The sequence below is a fragment of the Ictalurus punctatus genome, chromosome 12 (genome assembly GCF_001660625.3).
Source record: "Ictalurus punctatus breed USDA103 chromosome 12, Coco_2.0, whole genome shotgun sequence".
NCBI lineage: Eukaryota > Metazoa > Chordata > Actinopteri > Siluriformes > Ictaluridae > Ictalurus > Ictalurus punctatus.
Genome location: NC_030427.2, coordinates 9,174,113 through 9,194,490, shown reverse-complemented (window position 1 = coordinate 9,194,490; position 20,378 = coordinate 9,174,113). Strand labels below are relative to the sequence as shown.

Genomic DNA, 20,378 nt, shown 5'->3' with positions numbered 1-20,378 from the left:
TTTAAACAATGGCTATTTTGTGTATGGGCCCATTTGGTAGTGAAATACATATCTAATTTACATATGATTTAATAGCTTATTTTAATAAATAACAAAAATCTAAAATAGTGTGCGTCATACCTGACACCGACATGAACACTTTACAGTTGGTTTTGTGACTGTAAGTCATTCCCTTCAAATGCTATTGATGTTAGAAACGTGTTTAACGATGTCGTATGTAACTTTAGAGACGGTCCCTTAATTTCCGCATGTCTGCGAATATCGAACGTCCAACGTCACACCAAGTTTATGCCAGTTAAAAAGCGTTAATCTAACTGCAATAAGGTAAGAGAAAGGAACAATATACAGCATATAAAATATAAATATATAAATATATAAAATTTGCATAGCTTAATAATGACAAGAAATACAATTCAGTCTTTATATACATATGACAACATTTCTGTAGCTTAAACAAACAAACAAACAAAACGGTAGGCGCTGCATAACCACTGTTGTTAGGTACTGAACAAATCAGGATAGGCGACATGCTAGCCTATAAAATAACCTTACTAGAAACATTAAAACAAATCGATACTACTACTAATAATAATACTAATATAGTAAATAGAGTTAAATGTGTTTTGTTCCAGCTGTTCTGGTTATGGCCGCTAGAGGGGGCGATACACCAGGAATGTACCTGGGTTCTTAAAAGAAGAACTACGCCCATGCTGTTTGAGCTGTTGTTGGCTGGAGTGTCAGTGAAAGTGCGTGCGACCATTTCCCTCTCCAACGTGTTCTTTATTACCACAAGTTACCATAATAATAATAATAATAATAATAATAATAATAATAATACAATGAACAATAGAATAAACAGCTGAATAACTTGAAAACAAATACTTCTAAAGACAATTGTACCAAATCCTAATTTAATGTAAGTCTATGCGTTGTTTGTTTGTTTGTTTGTTTGTATTCTAACTGCATCTGATAGTAATGAATCCCGTTGTGAGTGTTCTGCGCGCGCATCCCGGTGGCGCTGTGCTTGTTTTGTATTAATGATGCATGCCGGCGCGCGCGCTCACAACGCTCAAGCCTTACGTATTGACGTGAACACGTGCCGGTCCCCCGGTTACGGGTTTCTTTTGGCATCCCCCCCCCCAACAATCATCCATCCATCCTTTTCTCTTTATCTCCCCCCTCTCTAATTCTTGGTCAGTAGCAGTAGCAGAGGCTGTGATGGCGGACCCCGCGGCGGCAGAAGCAGCATCCTCTCCGTGTCCGACTCCGGGCCTTTCTCCAGCGGCGAGTCCGGGCTCCGAGCCTCCGTCCGCGGCTCTGTCTCCGTCCGCGGGCGGCGCGCAGCGGCTCCTTTTCTCGCATGACTTGGTGTCCGGTCGGCACCGCGGTTCGCTGCGCTTCGGCCTCGTGCGAATGATCCACGGAGAGGAGGACTGGACCGAGGACGAGGATGAAGACCTTGATGGCGGCGGAGGTAGAGACGGTGGTGGTGGTGGCGGTAGAGGCAAAGACGGCGGCGGCGGTGGAGGCGGTGGTGGAGGAGGAGGAGTCGGGGGAGGCGGCGGCCGCGTCCCAGTGAGCTCGGATACAGAGAATGGGGCACCGGAGTCCCGGACGTGGCCTCTCGGTAGGGGCTTCGTGCGCGTGCAGTGGTATCCCGAGGGCACGAAGCAGGATGTTCGGGAAACGAAGGTGAAAAAAAAAACAACAACAACAACCCCACACAACATCCGATTATTTTATGGTATTGTTTTCATTGTTCGCATCATCGATGCTGCTTGACACGTTATCATCATCATCCAGGCCACCTAGATTGGCATTGTTTCGTTCCGCTAATCTTTATCCTGCTCATGACTAATTAAGAATTAATTCCTAATCAGCGATTCATTTGCATTTTATTCGACCCACCCAAAGCTGACACTCCCCACCTTCTGATGTGACTCAAAGCACTGGTACAGAGCAGCTGAGTGCGTTTTAGGATTGCTAAGGTAGCTAAATACACATGTAAGAATATCGCAATGATAAATACTTTTGCTTACAACCTGTAAATAAGTAAACAAACAAACAAAAACTAGCTAGCACTACTTCATGCACTGGATTAGCTCTAGCATGTGGGCGATAATGCCTAAACACATTAGTAGTGCTTCTAGTAGCAAACAGAACCTTCTAGATTGCTTGTTTGGTCAGACATGGGGTTTATTTTATTCTAGAGAACTGGCTTTAGGTGAAGAAAAGAGCTTCTTTATTCCTGTTGTTGTTGTTGTTACCACCCATCCCCACTGAGGGCCTGGGTATTGGTGGGAGTCTCACTGTTGGATGGTTCTACGTCCTTCTACAGATTCTGGACGTCCAATTGAGTTTGAAATGATCTAAACAATGCAGAGGGCAGGTTGTATGTTTCGACAACGTGGGCTAGATATGCATTCATGCAGTTTGCCTTTTGTGTGCCACAGACAAAAGGATTGATTATTACAGGCCAGGCCCAACCAGAAGCCACCCTTATTTTTCGGCCATTAGCACAAAGCCCATCATTAGAACTGAGGTGCTTGCTGTTAAAAGAAAGCTGTATTACTGGAGCAGATAAATATATAACCATGGCAACAGGACGTATCGTATGTTAATCATTTCACTATAATCGGCTTTTGCCGTACTTGCATCCTGAAAATGCTGCAACGTGCAAACCAGTCCGTAAATTCAATTAAATTCAGTTTTATTTGTAAAGCGCTTTTAACGATGGACGTTGTCCCAAAGCAGCTTTGCAGAAATATATACATATTTGGAATATAGATTTTTAAATATATGAATTTGTCCCTAATGAGCAAGCCAGAGGCGACGGTGGGAAGGAAAAACTCCCTGAGACGATGTGAGGAAGAAACCTTGAGAGGAACCAGATTTAAAAGGGAACACGTCCTTATCTAGGTGACACCGGATAGTGCAATTATAAATAAATCCCTTCTATACATGTGCTAATACTACATGGTCAAACAGTGCAGTTTTGTAACCAGGAAAATTCATTACAGTTTTTACATGAAGTCTGTTTGTTGAACTTGTCCACTGTTGGACACTTGAGTGCAAAACTGTTTGTGGTAATTGCAGTGCTAAGGCTATAATAGCTATTGTAGTCCTAGCCATCATAGCATAACTGTTCACGTGAATTGAGGTCTAAAGCTATCTTTATGGTTTTTAAGTGGTACCATCCTCAGCAGTCTCAGTGATCTTTAGGCTGCACCACGTGGGGCCATCCTCAGCATCAGCATGTAACTTCCAAATGATGAGAACTCCAACCAGAAGTACGACATCAGGATGGATCAGGCAGGTCCGGAGAGCAGAAGGGGTCAGGATCACTGGTATCTCAGGAATATTGTGTAGCTCGACAGAAAGAGAGAGGGAGGGATTATTATGTATGGTTATCCTTCCGTAATTGTTACGGACAATGTACTTTGTGAGCGCAAGCAGGGACTCTGGCAAGACCTAGCTATGACGGCATAACTAAAAGGGAGAGCCAGAAGCTAACAGACATGAGGGATCCCTGGGAGATAAGACAGTCATCCACTCCACCATCATCAAACCTGGGTGAACGTGTGAGACTGGGCTGGCGACAGCATCCAAACATCCCAGTTCACCACAACACTCTATACCTGTGAGCCCTCTAGATCTGCTCCTTTACATAAAGAAGACTATTCACAAAAAGCTTGAGTAAACAAATGTTTTCAGCCCGGACTCAAACACCGAGACTGTGTCTGAGTCCCAAACACTAATTGGAATGCTGTTCCATAACTGTGGGGCTTTGTAAGAGAAAGCTCTTCCCCCTGCTGTAGCCTTCAATATTCGAGGTACCAACAAATTGCCTGCACCTTAATGTGGATTTCTCCGTGAGGTTTGCTCACTGCAGCGTTATACATGGAAATCCAGGTCCTGGGTGTTGCCAGCTTTAGTCCATGGGGACTTATTTCCTGTGAGCCAATGGCCTGATTCTCAAATGCTTTGTGACTCACTATGCTGGAAATATGGCATGCTAACATTGTCGGTTGGTTGATGGTTGCCATGTATTAGTGTGCCTTTCTATTTGAACTATTATTTAAAAGTCACCAGACAGACAAAAAAAGATTACTTAAAGAAAAAGGAATTTGTCTGGACAGAAAATGCTGCAAATTCTATATGCAAGTCTATGCTAGGTAGGAAGCATGCTTTTTGCTTTGTAGCTTTCACCAGTGAACACTGTTCGACTGCTAGGGCTAGCTGAGTACACCTGATCACCCGAACTCTGCCTGTCTGTGCTTTTTTTTTGTGATTTTCACAAAATCATTTTGGGTCAAACAGTGCTGTCTGATCTCTTACTTTGAATACCAAGGTTTTCTTCACCACTGCAGTTTTGGAATAGTGATAAGATATCCAAATTGTGCAGTACTAAATTCAACTCTTCCATATCTAAAAGACCAGGGTGGCTTTGTGGAGCTAGATGTGTCTCAGCATTGATTAATATCAGCATTGATTAGCACTGATGTCTGATTCGTTATACAGTTTCAAGTATTGAGCATTCCGCCTACTAATAACGCATGCAGGAAGTATAAAATGTATCAAATATTAAATATGAGCGTACGGCCGTGTACGTCGGATTCCCTTAACCAGTTGCTGAATGTTTTATTTTGTATTGTAATCGTCGTAGCCGAGCCTTCGAAGAATTACGGCTTGCACACAATCCGGAGTTTGTTGCAAATAATGCAGGCCGTGTAGGATTCACCAGTAGGGCTTCATAACGGTGATACTGATATTGTGAGGCACGAATTGTTAAGGCTATGCTTACAATAAGCATTTTTGTTTAAATAAATAAATATAAAATAAGGCTGACTGGAGCAGCTTTTTTTTGCTGATATATAAGCTGCTAATTAGGGGTTTAAGCACACAAGGTGCCTAGTATTCTCATGTTCTTATGATTCTACACGATTGGGTACAAAGTTCATGAGAAACACCAAGAAACGACAAATTATCCAATCGAACAAGAAACACCAAATTGTTCAGGATGTGGCAGAATCCTCTGTTCTACTCAGGGGACCCTCATCAGCCGTTTTAAGTTTTGACCCATTCCTCAAGAGAAAGCTGAGATTTCTTTTCCCTGATTCCTCGGTTAAATTTAAGATGAAATACTGATATGTAAGGAACAACTGACAACGGGCCGTTGACTTGGTGGAAAATGCATTGTTTTCTAAAAGCTCAACGGACCAGAGTCAATTATTCCGTTTATATCACAGTTGTCACACCTCAAGAAGATGTTCAGGTTTTTGTCCTTAAAATGCTCGTGTGTGTGTGGGGGGGGAGTAATTTATTACGCGTCCCATCTCAAGCCTCCATTGCTAATTCCAAAACGTAATTTTTAATAACGTAATTGATATGCAGTTGTTGTAGAGAGAGAGAGAGAGAGAGAGAGAGAGAGAGAGAGAGAGAGAGAGTTCACCATTCTTTTACCGTTTCATGCGGAGAATATAAAAATCTAACAAATAAATGTAAAAAATCGATAAGCCTAATTTGTTCACAGGGTTTTTTTTTTTTTTTTTTTTTTTTAAATTACTGCAGAAAACACAACGAATAAATACATAGTGATACGTGTTCACTGGCTTTTCTGTCTCATTACTGCAATCACACGTGATCTCTCGCACTCTCTTTTCTCTCTCTCTCTCTCCCCAGTAACTGCATATCAATGTCTCAAGCCTCCGCTTCGCCTTGTCGCCACATTACTACCTTGTGTGCGCATTATTTTTCATTTATTATTCCTGGAATATCGACATGTTCTGCCATTTTGTATGTTGTTGTGTAAATGTGTGACAGTAGGCTAACGTTTCAGTTATTTCAGTTAACTTTCCGAAGTCATACGGAGCTGTAATGCGGTCGAGACCTGACTGGGATTACTTTAGCTGTGTATTTACTGAAAAAGAACCGCACACCTCAGAACTAGTATTGTATGCAAAAACTGACCACTGGGGGCACTATTTTCGAAGGATGCTTGGAACACAGATCGCTGCTTGCAACTAAACTTAATATTATTGTTAACAGTAGCCGAAATATTAGATTCATTTATTTTTTACTGAGAGGAAGAAATGACGCTTTCGTTTTGGCTTTGGTAGTAAAAAATCGAGAAGAGTTGGAGTGCTTCTGCAACCTGACTGCATGTAAGCTGTGTGCGTTTGTGAGTATATTAGGGCTGCAGCTATCTATTGTTTTGGTTCGCAAACATTCTGCCAAATAATGGCCTGAATATAAGCATAAGAAAGGCTCAAGATTGGCTTCGTTTTAACGATTTAATAAAAGAAAGCCAGCAATAGAATACAAATCTTCAGTGGAACATTGCCACATTAAATCTACATAAGGAACTAATATACGTACTTCATAACCAACATGTTCAAATGATGAGTTTGTTTACAGTAGATTGTATAAGTGACAAAAATTACTCCTAGAAGCCTAAAAACAAGTCAAACCAAAGTGCTTTTTGACTAATAAAATAGTAACATAAATGATAGATGATCAGATTACATTACTAAAGACAAAGTAATTTTTGATGGTTAGCAAAAGCGAGAAAGGTATGAAATGGAAAAATTGCGAAATGTTAATTTTGTTACAGATACTTCTACGGGTTCTTTTTTTTTTTGTTTGTTTGTTTTTTAAACATCGAATTAGCAATTCGATTTACACTTTGCAATTTAAAACCGTGCAAAATTTTAACACCAAACCTGCTGCTTCCAGAGTTTGCAAATTTTCATTAAAAGCCGCCATAAATGTTATAAAAAGACACCATCACTGTGTTTATTGCAATATCGGTATCATATTGTCGTGCCACCCGGCCCTAGTGTTAATGTTTTCACTGTTCAGACCCTCCAGGATTTTGCAATTGCAGGAGTAATTTGATTCACATGCATCAAACATGAGCACAGTTATAAGGTCTCGTTTACCGACAAAATCACCACACAAAAGGCCGTGCCAGACGATTTCATGCAGTCGCAATTTCGGCAATTCGAGTAGTTTTCCGGAGGGAAAAAAAAAAAAAAGCACGAAAGTCTCCAAGTTGCATCGCAAATTTTTTTTTTTTTTGGGGGGAAAAAAAAAAACCCCAACAGAAAAATCGAGCATTTTTGGCTGCGACAAGAACAAAAGCTCAGAGAAATCCTGTACAGTGGACTATTAATCAACTGATTATTAATCACAAAAATGAAGAAAAGCCCACGAAGATGCATCCAAACATTTCACTCAGCATAAGATCCACCTGAGACGTGTCATTTGTGCTTTACAAACTGCGGAATTGAGAAATATAGAGATTTGGAAGACAAAATAAAGCATGATGATACAGGTCTTTATGTTTACAGATTCATTCTAGTTATCTAGTAAAATGCAGTGAATCATCATACAGCTGCAGCCAACTAGACACCCTACCCCCCCAGCCCCCTCCGAAAAAATTGCCTTTTTTTTCTTCTTCATCACGTAGTATCGGTGAGTAGGAATGGGTTTAACGATATGGCTGACGCACTGCCTCGCGTCGGCACAGTAAGGATTTATTTGTCTACTTCTGATTCAAATAATGTGCTTACTTTTGAAAGTTATCATCATCAAAGCCTCATCAAAAGCGACTCGCTGCTCTCGAACCTGCAAGTCGTCGGTCAGGCTCAAGGGCAGATGGCGTCTATGCTAATGATGCCACTCTTGTCCTTCGAGTGGTGATTAGCTCCTCTTTCGTGATGGGCTCTATACACCCAACATTATATTCCGTTTTAAGAGGTAGTTATTTCAGTCATTATTCATCTGATGTTGAGCTGCCCCTTACAGATGAGTGAACAGATTTTAATGCTGTGTCCTGATTTAAATCGACCTCGAGTTTGTATACTGTAATAAATATTGAAATTTTATAATTAGGGATTAATGTGTGTAACTGAGGTGAGATAAATGTCATGCATGGAAAGCAGACTAGCCAGAAACTGAGAGAGACAGACTGAGCATAATCAGGTTGTTGTTGTTGTTGTAGTAATGATCACAAATGGTGAAGAACAGGCTAGTAGTCATGAAGCCTGTGTGTTTTGATAGTGCAGAGTTGAGATGAAGGGTTAAGGACCCCACCACCTACTTTACACATTCACACGCAACAGTATGTGTGAGAACATTGGCCCCATTTGTTCGATACATACAGTGACCTCCACTAATATTGGCAAATATGAGCAAAGAAGGCTGTGAAAAATTGTCTTTATTGTTTAACCTTTTGATAAAAAAAAGTTCACAGAAATACTCTGCTCTCATGGATATCAAACAATTGCAAACACAACACCGGTTTATTAAATCATCGTTAAATATTGGTGTGCGACAATTATTGGCTCTCCTATGATTTCATATTGAGAAATATATTTGAAATATATTCCCATTGATATTTTCCTCTTTTTATTTTATTTTTTTTAGTACACCTGGGTGACTAGGAACAGGAAATTGTTTAACCATGACTTCCTGTTCCACAGGGGTATAAATATGAGGTAACACACAGGCCAAATTCCCTTAGTCATTCATAACAATGGGTTAGACCGAGGAGTATAGCTGTGCTGTGCGGCAAAAGGTTGTTGAGCTTCACAAAGTGGGGCGTGGCTATAAGAAAATAGCACAAGCATTGAAAATGCACATTTCCACCATCAGGGCAATAATTAAGAAGTTCCAGTCAACTGGAAATGTTATGAATCAAGCTGGAATTGGACGTGTGTCTATATCGTCTCAGCTCACTGTGAAGAGGACGGTTCGAGTGAGCAAAAAATCTCCAAATATCACAGCGGGAGAACTGCAGAAGTTACTGCCACAGGATCTGGACATTTTGTTAGGATACATGGCATCATGGACTCTATGAAATATCAACAGATATTAAATGAAACCCTGACTGCCTCTGCCAGAGAGCTTAAAATGGGGCGTGGTCGGATCTTCCAGCAGGACAATGATCCAAAACGTACATCACAATCAACACAGAAATGGTTTACTGACCACACAGTCAAGGTCCTGCCATGACCATCCCAGTCCCCTGACCTGAACCCCATAGAAAACCTGTGGGGTGAACTGAAGAGGAGACTCCACCAGCGTGGACCTCGAAATGTGAAAGATCTGGAGAGATTCTGTATGGAGGAACGGTCTCAGATCCCTCGCCATATATTCTCCAACCTCATCAGGCGTTATAGGAGAAGACTCAGAGCTGTTATCTTGGCAAAGGGAGCTAGCACAAAGTATTGACTAAAAGGGCGCCAATAATTGTTGCACACCTATATTGAACAAATATTATTTTTTTGATAAACCTGTTTTGTTTGCAATTGTTTGATGTCCATGAGAGCAGAGTAGTTTTTGTGAATTTTGTTAAAAAAGATCAAAAGGTTAAGCAGCCTTCTTGGCTCATATTTACCAAGGGTGCCAATATTAGTGGAGGGCACTGCAAACATGGCAATTCAGGTTGTTCTGAAATACTGTGAAGGTCTCCTGTCTGTTTCTTGAGTCAGACTGAGAGTGAGTTAGCTCCGGTTCACTGCTGTGTCATCGCTGTGCTGAGTTGTATGTGCACTGAATTAGAGGCCATCAGACACGGTAGGTTTGGTGTGAACCGGAAGCAGCACCTTGCCTCCGTCTTGTGTTGTCTTTAACATCATGTTTTTCTTCAGATCTATTAAAAAGGAAACCGTTCCAAAACAGGTGCCAGCTTTCACTTAGCTTTACACACTATGCTATGAAAACATATTTAAAACTTGCATCTTAAAAACCAAGTTCCACCCTGTAACGTAGTAACGGAGTAGACGTTTAGATAGGTAGACTCGACATACAGTCCAGGCCATAAATATTTGGACACGTTTTGATATTTTAGCTGTCTTTCATGTTCCATTTGAGCATGAAATTAAATAATGAATATGAGCTTAAAGTGCAGGCTTTTCCTTCATTACGTCACTTACAACTAAGCACGGAGAAGGTCTAGAGTTTGATCTGTTGCCGTTAACTCTCAACATGAAGTCCAAAGAGCTGCCAGTGCCTGTGAAACAAGCCATCGTTAGGCAAAAAAATCAAAACAAACCCATCAGAGAGATGGCAAAAACATTAGGTGAGGCCAGATCGACTGTTACTGGTACATTCTTTAAACAGAAAAACACCTTAGGAACACCGAAAGAATTCCTCTGCTGTGGTTGACGCGAGAATTCTTTCCCTGGTGAAGAAACATCCACCAGGAAGTAGGTGTGTCTGTGTCAGAGTCAGTAATCAAGAGAATACTTCACCAGAGTAAGTACAGAGGGTTTAACACATGATGTAAGCCTAAAAAAAAACAGGAATGCCAGATTACAGTTCGGCAAAAAAACAAAACAAAAAACATGTTTTCAAAAGCCTGTACAGCTCTGGAGCAGCATCCTATGGACAGATGAGACAAGGATCAACTAGTACCAGAATGATGGGGAGAGAAGAGTATAGAGAAAGGAAGGAACTGCTAATGATCTGAAGCATACCACCTCCTCTTCGGCGTTTATGTGCATTTATGGCTGACCGTGGTACTGGTTCTCGTATTAATTGATGTGACAAAGTCAAGCTGAATTCTGAAGTGTATTCGGCTATATTATCTTCTCAGATAAAGTCAAATGCTTCAAAACATAGAATGTTGCTGCACAGTGCAGACAGAGATTTACCATACTTACAAAGCACCCCAAGACCATTTTTCATGGAATTTCAAATGGAATGTTCTGCAATGGCCAAGTCAAGCAACTGACCTGAATCCAATTGAGCATACGTTTCACTTGCTGAAGACGAAACGCTTCTAAGGACAAGCAGGAACTGAAGACCGCTGTAAAGGCGTAACAGAGCATCACCAGGATGGAAACCCGGCATCTGGTGATGTCTATGGGTTCCAGACAGGATTTGCGATCAGGTATTAAAAATGAGAATTTAATTACTGATCGTTAGTTTGTCCAATTACTTTTGGTCCATTAAACCGTTCGCCAGATCTAGATGTAAAATATCTTCAAATTAAAGTCGTTCGTTATTAATTTCACCTCCCGTTATATTGTGGTAGACAGCTAAAAGTACTCGCTTCGTTAATGTCCAAATATTTATGGACCTGACTGTTTGTTTCTGTTACGGTCGGATTGTCTGACTCCGTTTATGATGACGGCATGCAGTGAGTGAAAGGTCAAGTTTTGGTATGGCTCGACTGGTACCTTTCTGTAACCAGTTAACCATGTTCAAGGGTTTGTTCTGGAACTTGAGTTTTTTTACTTAAATCGACTTCCCTTTCTCACACAAATCCAGTATGTTAGATGAGGTGGAAAAGCAAACGGCGGCTCTTCAGTCTGTGGTTCTAAAGGAGCTCGGAGGTATGCAGCGTAGTTGTTAGCGGCTCACCGTGAGCCGGTGTCAGCGAGTGGTCCTATCTGGTGTTTGGTATATCAGATCTGAGTCTGTAATGGAATGGAATTAAGTAGTCTGGGCTCCATGTGCTCTGTCTCAAGTCTGTCTCTTGTCATGTACTTTAATTCAGTTCGGTTGAGCAGAGATGAGCAGGTTTGAAGTGAAACACTTACACAGCTGTGTCTCGACTGTGTGTGTGTGTGTGTGTGTGTGTGTGTGTGTGTGTGTGTGTGTGTGTGTGAGGAGAATGTTTTAGGTTCATTGCTGTGAAATAAAATCTACCAGTGTATGTTTGACTTGGCTAACATTATACACGTATAGAGCTAACATCGTTTAACTAGGTTTATTATAGACGGCACTGAAAATGACACGCATTCGACAGAAAGGGAGCAAGAACTATTCTAAAATAGAGTGTAAAATCTAATACATTACAAATAACTTTAATGGTAATGATCTCTCTCTCTCATTCTCTCGTGTGTCTGTATGTGTGTGTGTCTGCGTATGTATGTGTGTGTGTGTGTGTGTGTGTGTGTGTGTGTGTGTGTGTCACTAGCTTCAGAGGCTGCAAATTATTTGAGACACAGCCTGCTGCGTGTGTGTATTTGTGTCCTTGTGCTGGAATGTGTAGAGCTCCGTCTCCCGCTAGTCTCTTCACCTTAGTCGAGGTGTGGCAGCAAGAGGTACGGCTGTGTCATGCTGCGTGATGCGAATGAAACACCGTGTTGCACCTGCGTTAATGTGTAAAGTTTGAACTGCATCATGTGGTCTAATATTACTCGTAGTTTTTGGATAGAATGCCGGCGCTGGCGATCACATCTTTAACGTTTTCCGATATTAAAACTAGAAACTTCTGTTTTATTGTGTGAAATTAAGAGACGTGTATACGTTGCACAAAACATAGAATATGTACTCGGCGAGATAAGAAACGTCCGTATTTTAAAGAGAATTTTGTAAGATCCTAATGATCTTTACAGATCTTTATTGGAACGGGTTTAAACGATGTTTTTCATGCTTGTTCAGTGAACCATATACAATTATTGCGCATGCAGCTGTGGAACAGTCCCTAAGACGCGAACAGTTTACAGCCGGTAGGCAATTAAGGCAATCTACTGACTCTGAAAAACACCAGAAGAAAGATGTCTAGGGTTCCTGCTCTCCTGCGTGAACACGTCATAGACCTGCTACAGGGAGGCGTGAGGACTGCAGATGTGTCCAGAGCAATAAACTGCAATGTCTGTAATGTAAGACGCCTAAGACAGTGCTACAGGGAGACAGGAAGGACAGCGGATCGCCCTCGCGGTGGAAAATTACATGTAACCATGTGACCCCCGAAGACGTGATCGAGAACTTGTAAACGCCTCGGTGGAAGAGCGGAGGAACATCTCACAGCAAGAACTGACCAATCAGGTGCAGTCCATGAGGATGAGATGCACAGTAGTACTTAAAGTGCTCAAAGGGACTCCATTATTCCATTTCTGTTCATCAAATGTCTGTGAAACTCGTTCAGTTTACGTCTGTTATACAAATGCAGATATTTACACGTGTTAAGAAATCAGCTGGAAATGAAAGCAGCTTCAACAGTTTCAAGGATTTTATGATAAATATTCCATTTAATTTTCACCTCCCAGCTCGTGTGCTTTTAAATGGTCATTCAATACCATGATCATTTCGAACCATAACACCTCACTGTTAGCCACCGACTCACTGCAAACACACACACAACCCCCCCCCCCCCCCCCCCCACGTCCAGTGCTCAAGCTGTGGAACCGTATATTATTCATGCATCATATGACTGCACGTTGTGTGCCATGGAAACGAGTGGCTGCGAGTAAAAAAACACATCCTTGTTTATAATGAGAACAGGTGGAGATCTGGGATTGTTTGGATGCGCTTTTATAAAAAATTTTATTTCTTCTTCTAGGTTGTAGATTGTCCCGCACAAACATTTAAAATTTCATGCAGTAATAGCTGTTTATTATTTCTTGCTTAATTGCTTTGTCTTTCTTATATTCATGCTGTATGTTTGTTGTTCTAAGCTCAACCCACAAAATCACATGTTAAATACTGAGGAGACATTTAAGTTGCCAAGGAATTTAAGCTGCCGTGTGTGTGTGTGTGTGTGTGTGTGTGTGTGTGGGCGTGTCTGCAGTTTAAGGCGTGCCTCTTCCTCTGCTGCAGTCTACTGCTGCAGTCCCTCCCTCTGCCCCTCATCTTGCTCAGGGATGTAGGTAGCGTTCTGCTCATTAGCACAGCGAGTAAAAACACAGCGGCCGAGCAGATCCATATCGATTCTCTGTAATCAATCCCTGCCTCTTAATTCTGAGCTCAGCCGTGCAAAGGTTGTTGTCATAAGCTAAAACGACTTCAGTCGTTCTTCCCAGCAAGGCTTCCACCATTATCCTCCACATGACCATGATAATAGATGACATTTAATCCTTTTGCATCTTATTGTCAGGATGCAGCAGGTGTGTTGTTACGACCGGCTGCTAGAAGTCACAGAGAGCTCGAATAATAAAAAAACAACAGCGGAATGTGTGCGTGCGTGTGTTAGAGAGAGGGAAGAAGATGAAGTGATGTTGCTGGAGATGCTGAAATCCACCGGACGCTGTTGTAAAATGTAATCGTGTAGGGCTGCATGATAAGCGAGGAATAAAACACGATGGGGTGTGGCGTTCTAGTAAAATAATCAGTGACTGGTTTAGGGGATGCAGCCTGACTTACTGTTACCGATTTATTCATTTATTTATTTTTCCTCCACAGAACGAGATCTTGTTCATGAAACAAGTTACGTCCTGTTATCACTTGCATTAGAGTAGCTGTAAACATGTAGTCGTTCCCGCTTCACCCTTTTTCCTCTCTCTCAATGTTAATAACAAAAAAAGTCAGAGGTCACTACTCTGTCCTGATTGGTAACTTTTAAATGAACAGGTTTGCTGTTAACTGTTACAAAGCTCTGACACTGGAGACTCTTTCCAGAAATGTCCACAGAAAACTACTCCATAGCAATGATCGCATGTTTTCTAAAAAGAATCCTTCATATGGAGCATGCCGTACAAATCCGGGTGCAAGTTATTATAGAAATTAGAAGTCGACCGATTAGCGGATCATACCGATACGATAACGAAGTTGGGCAGTACATGACGATAACCGATTAATCATAAAGTATTAAACATAAAGTAAAACAAACGCAAGGTAAAGTATTGCTGAACTTTATTACAAAAATAAACAGTGCTGACTGTACCATGAAAAGTTACTGTACATTTTTGAAATGAAGAAAATATTATATGAACTATTTATTAAAGTAAATAAAAGATGTATATCCAAACTGAACCAGAAAGTATCACTCCACACATAACACATAAAAATAGAGACATCCAAAATGTAAAAAACACTTCAAATAACACAACAAAATTAGTCAGTGATGGTTTTTATTTCGCCTCTAGAGGCCGCTCTCGTACTGTATAACGACAGCGAACCCTTCTCAGCCGCTCCGCAATGGACGCAACCGAGAAAAACCATCGGTGTGAATTCGTGACTGTTAACGGTGCCGATTGATCGACAAAACTAATCAATCGGTCAACCTCTAACAGAAATGATAATGTATACGAACGAGTGCATTAATATAAAGCTGTGATTTTTGCTTCGCCCCTGGAACTGCAGTGATGTTCGTTAAACCTTGTTCGTGATCGTTAACGCTCACGCTGCATTATGATTAAGTGATTCGTGTGTATTTAATTGTGTGACTCATTATTTATATTGGATCAGTATTGCTTGATTTTGCTGTAATGATGCATTGCACCGCTTTCTATCCAATAGATTTAAAGCAAAAAATGTTTTCGCAGTTTAAAATTGCTTGCTGCTTGCCTATAGAAATGACAGTTATCGGTATTATTTCATAAATATCCACAACTTTTGTTTTAATCATCCGTATTTGATGGAAAATGCTGGATTTGTTAAATATTGAAAAGGCAATTTCTTGGAGATTATGGAGAATGATTTTTAAAAAGTGGCTATTATTCTTCAGTCTCTTATCCATTGAAAAAGTCGTTGATTTAAAAAAAAAAAAAAAAAAAAAAATCAGGAAAGCCTAACAAAACACAAAGTACACAATATACATATGTAAGATGCTTACACATTACAGGTGCAATGCAGTGCCTCTCTCGGTCTGTATATTTTAATGCTCCAAATATCTGTATATGTTTTTGGATTTAATGCTGAAATAGGCGTGGCCTACACGGTTTGTTAATTTATTGATTTATTTAAAACCTAGATGTAGAAATACCAGCATTATCTGCACAACCTCAACTACGTCACTCGAGTTCATAATTTGTCTCAACTACTGATGTACGTGGGACTGTTTTATAAAGTAACAACAACCAAAAAAAAAAAAAAAAAGAATAGTGCGGCTAGGATTTGTATTTATATTCAGTGTTTAATCCGAATAACATATTCATATTTGGGTACGTGTGTGATATACATGATATACTGTATTTGATGTACATACAATTATTGACGGAATAACCTTTTTTGTTTAAGAGAAATTAACGTGAATGTTGTTTTTGTAGGAAATGACGTCTTTACGTTCCGCAATTTGTAATCACGTTTTTAAAAACTCGTTATTATTTGCATTATAAGCGTTATGTCAGTGGAAACTGGACTAGCTACTGTGAACCCACTGCTTCTAAACTACAGGTTCAGGGTTCACATCTGCAAAAATGTAGATCAGGCTTTGTTTTAGCAATGCAAGTAGCTGTTACGAGGCATAATGCGAGCACAAGTACATACTCAAGCTGTGTTTTGTTGTTGTTGATGATGTGAAGGGAGCGAGAGCCAATCCTCGATCAGTACATGTCCTCTGTGGTAAAATTTTAAATTTGTTCGCTGTAATTTGTTTTGGCCGGCTATCGCTAAGGTGGTAGAGCGGGCTGCCGACCAGTTCTGAAACAGGCGTGGCCTACTCTGGAAAGTTTGTTTATTTATTTATTTATTTAAAACCTAGATGTAGGAATGCCAGCATTATCAGCATGACGTGTGAATTCAGGCATTGACCGTTCCACAACCTCAACTACATCACTCGAGTTCAATAATTCGTCTCAACTACCGATGTACGTGGGACGGTTTGATTCCCGGCCCACGTGACTCCACATACCCGAGTGTCCTTGGGCAAGACGCTGAACCCCACGTTGCTCCCGTTGTCAAGCCTAGCGCCTTGCATGACAGCTCTGCTACCATTGGGGTGTGTTTGAATGAATGGGTGAATGAGAACCAGTGTAAAGCGCTTTGTAGAACCGCTAAGGTTAAAAAAGCGCTCTATAAGTGCAGACCATTACCATTTAGCTGTAGCATGGACCAGCAGCTGAGAGACGAGGCGGGGCACAAGCTTTAGCAAGAAAAGCCTCTATTGTGCTCATTCTGTTGCACGGCTTTAGACTAGCGACAGAGAGAAAAGGGGCAGGTGGAGGGTGTTATTTCGCTGCATATCTAATACATATAAGTGAGTCACTGAAGAGTCAGCGTCAGAGCTGCATCCATCCTATTGTTTAAAATGCCGGCTGTAAGGAGAGCGATGCCTCACCCCTGATCAGCTCGGCTGCGTAAATGACATCATCTCTAGCCAATCACCTCGTATCTCCTATCTATATCTGTTGAGCCAAGGCTACAGTACAGTATGACTGTGAGATTTAGGATGTTGCCCAGTCTACTGGTGGCTATTAATAGCCACCCAGTTTCCACATCAGCAGAAAAGTCTCCAGATATTGATGCACACATCAGGCTGTGTGCATTTAATTGCATTCCTCAGGCTGGGGAAAGGTGCTAAATCAGTGTTTGGCTCATATGCTATTCCTGGATTTGTGTTGGCATATCTGTTAAATAACCTCATATCGATCAGTTCAAAACAGCCATTTTTGGGCCCAGCCAAAGACCGAGGACAACGAAATCCAGTATGTCTAGCTGCAGAACACTCATGTTTTGTTTACCTAAAATGCTGGAGTCAATTAAAAAACGATTTACTGTGTGCACTCGAGGTAGAATCAGCTTGCGTCGGTTCGTGAGCTTGTAATTTTGTATATTCCGTGTAAGTTTAAAAAGGTATTCATGTCTCGAGTGCACAAAACACCTGCTCATGCCCCGCCCCCCTTTCATTTATCACTTCTAAGTGTGTTCATGCCACAGCTGATTTACATTTACTGATTCCTGCAAAACTCCAAGACACGCAAATGTCAAAATGATGACTAAACGGTGGACTAAAGAGTGCCTCCTAAGCACGGCGTGTGCTAGATTTTCCAGTAATGCAGCTCAGCCACTGCAGAACATCAGCCGCAATAGACGCGTACTAACCCGAACGTCGTCGTTGTCGTTTCTTTTGCTCAAAATGAATGTTTAGTCTTATTCGCCTTCGTTTCAGGATTTCTTCTGTGTTTCTTTCTCTCGACTCATTAACACATGAATTGAAATTTTCATTCAGTTTGACGTCATCAAAATAAATAAGCTATTTAAACTTTTACAGTCTAATCCATGTATACGATTGTAGGCGTTATATACTCGCTGCCAGTTATACAGTTTTGAAGCAAATCAAACGAGGGTCACGTTTAGTGAGTCTCCTTATAGGTAAATTTTTACTCTTGTTGGATAAGAACGAATTGGATTTTCATGAACACCGCATTTCTTGTGTAAATGCTACAAATAAATTTGTTCATGTCCACGTTGATTAAATGTTTGAATGTGTTCCATGCAAATATGAGGACCGCAGGATTAATCGGGCCGCGACGTGCAGGCTGAAGACTGTAATAAACCATCTTCTGTGCAATTTCGTCAGCAGAGTCGGACACTCTTAAACTGTATGCTACTTGGAGGTTCCTCGTCTGTTTGCTTGTCTACAGGTTTTTTCCAAAGGCCATCCTTGTAGGTCTTGCGTCTCCTTGTCTCCCATGGCAACAAGCTTCCAAGGAGTGTTTTGGTAACTGATGAAGTAAAAACAGATATTGGTAGATCACTCAGGTTTTCGGATCCTGCCGCACAACGTCGACCCGAAAGCGGAAGTATGTCAAGGATCTCAAACATGCCGAACTGTCCCTGATTCTATATATAACTCGCGATTTAATCCGTGATTTAATCTTAGGTCGCTCTCCATTTGGGTGTTTAAGGTGATGTTCCCGCTCAATAAAGATGGCTAGAGTCAGAATGTTTGCACAAAAGTTCCTATTATCACTTAGGTTATAGCAGTCTCTCCGTTTTCCCCTCCGTCTTGAAGTTAAGACGACAAAAAAAATGTAGCTTGTCATGTTCTACAGAAACTATATCTCAGACGTTCCTCCATTTAAATGCTAAATGAACGGGATTTAATGCAGTTGGTGCTACTGGGCCGGTATTCGTAATAAAAAGCGAGTGGGCGTGTCGTTATTAAAGTAGCACTAATTTTTCACTTAGCAGATGAGGATGTTTTGCTAGTAGTACAGTTGCTCAGAATTTGGAAGAACCTTGTGTGAAGCAACAGTGCTGCTCATAAAAATATATAGAACTCTATATATTTGTACCCAATTTCTATTATTTTTAGTCATTATACAATGCACGGCAGCAGTCTAAATCTCGTGTGTGTATGTGACATCACTTCCTGTAACAGCACAGCACAGTGCAGTTAATGGGGTTCCAGTTCCTGCTGCAGTTATCACTAACTCTGCATTCTCTCTCTCCATTCTCTCTCTCTCTCTCTTTATTCTACAGTTGAAACTTGAAGATCGGTCCATTGTGCCTCGAGACTTTGTGCGCCGAATGAATTCAAATGTGAGTCATCCACTTATCACCTCGGTTTGTTAAGTACACAGTACCCCCCCTTCCCCCCGACTCCTCCCGGCAGCTCTATCGGTTCTGGCCTCATGCTTCACGCTTTATAAATCAAACTATTCTCGCTTGTCAAATGTTAATAGACCTGATTTTAATCCGCTCGATGTAACGGATAAAATTTCTCGCCGCTAATTTGCAGCCAGCTATTAGAGATTAAAGCATGTGCTGGCGCTGGTGTGATGAGGCTGTGAGTAACCGTGTGTTATCTGGGTCCTGCAGGATAAGCAGTGCGGTATAGTGACCAACATTAACACGGAGTGCGCAGTGAAGCTGGTGGGGACCAACTGTTGTCTATATCCTGTAAATAGTCGGGACCTGCAACACATCTGGGTAAGTTTTATATCTCTTCAAACCTGATTTCATCATCCCTGCATGAAAACTTATTCTATCCTTACCACCATTTACATTTATGGCATTTGGCAGACACCCTTATCCAGAGCGACTTACATTTGAGCAAATTTTTTATACAACTGAGCAGTTGAGGGTTAAAGGCCCAGCAGTGGCAGGCCGGTAGTGCTGGGATTTGAACTCATGACCCTCTCTTTTATTTATTTATATATGTAGCCATAATTGTTAAATGCTTCCTTTTCTTTGTGCTTCTCTGCTTCTAGTTAAAACACTGATTGTGTTATTCATAGAAAATATCCAATAGATCAACGGGCGCAGTTAGAATTAAGTTCAATAATCACCAAAATCACGTTTACCTTCAGTGTTCAAAAATAGCTTTCAGATTTTACACACAAATTCCCATCTCGCTCAATTATTACCACAGCATTCACTGAACGATTCGTTTGCAATTACCGTTTTTTCCCCCGAATACGCCATTACACAACTACTAAAATAATGTTCAGCGTATAAAAATGATTGCTGTGTGTGACTTTACTTCAGGTGTTGGTTGCTTTCTAACGATTTAAAAAAAAAAAAAAAAAAAAAATCTGTAATCCAGGAAATACGGTAATCTTTGCCCGTTGTTGTTGTTTTCTCTCTCTTCCTCTCCCCGTGTAGTCTTTTATGTATGGCGATTACATTGTGTATGACTTCTGGCTGGGGAAGGTGTATGACCTCAGCAATCGCATCATCTTGAAGCTCTCCAACGGAGCACGGTATTCTCATTACGTTACATTTCCGGGATCACTGAGGATTTGAAGCATGGACGG

General features: G+C 41.0%; 1 protein-coding gene across 1 annotated transcript in view; it reads left to right on the top strand.

Moving 5' to 3' along the window:
- The first annotated feature begins 250 nt into the window (after window positions 1-250).
- ube2o (ubiquitin-conjugating enzyme E2O) overlaps window positions 251-20,378 on the top strand; it is a 42,294-nt gene continuing 22,166 nt past the window's right edge. The window contains exons 1-5 of the mRNA XM_017482118.3: window positions 251-324; window positions 1,202-1,692; window positions 19,102-19,161; window positions 19,441-19,551; window positions 20,227-20,324. Of these exons, the coding sequence (XP_017337607.2) occupies window positions 1,219-1,692; window positions 19,102-19,161; window positions 19,441-19,551; window positions 20,227-20,324 (743 nt within the window). The 5' untranslated portion in view covers window positions 251-324; window positions 1,202-1,218. The remainder of the gene's footprint in view (window positions 325-1,201; window positions 1,693-19,101; window positions 19,162-19,440; window positions 19,552-20,226; window positions 20,325-20,378) is intronic.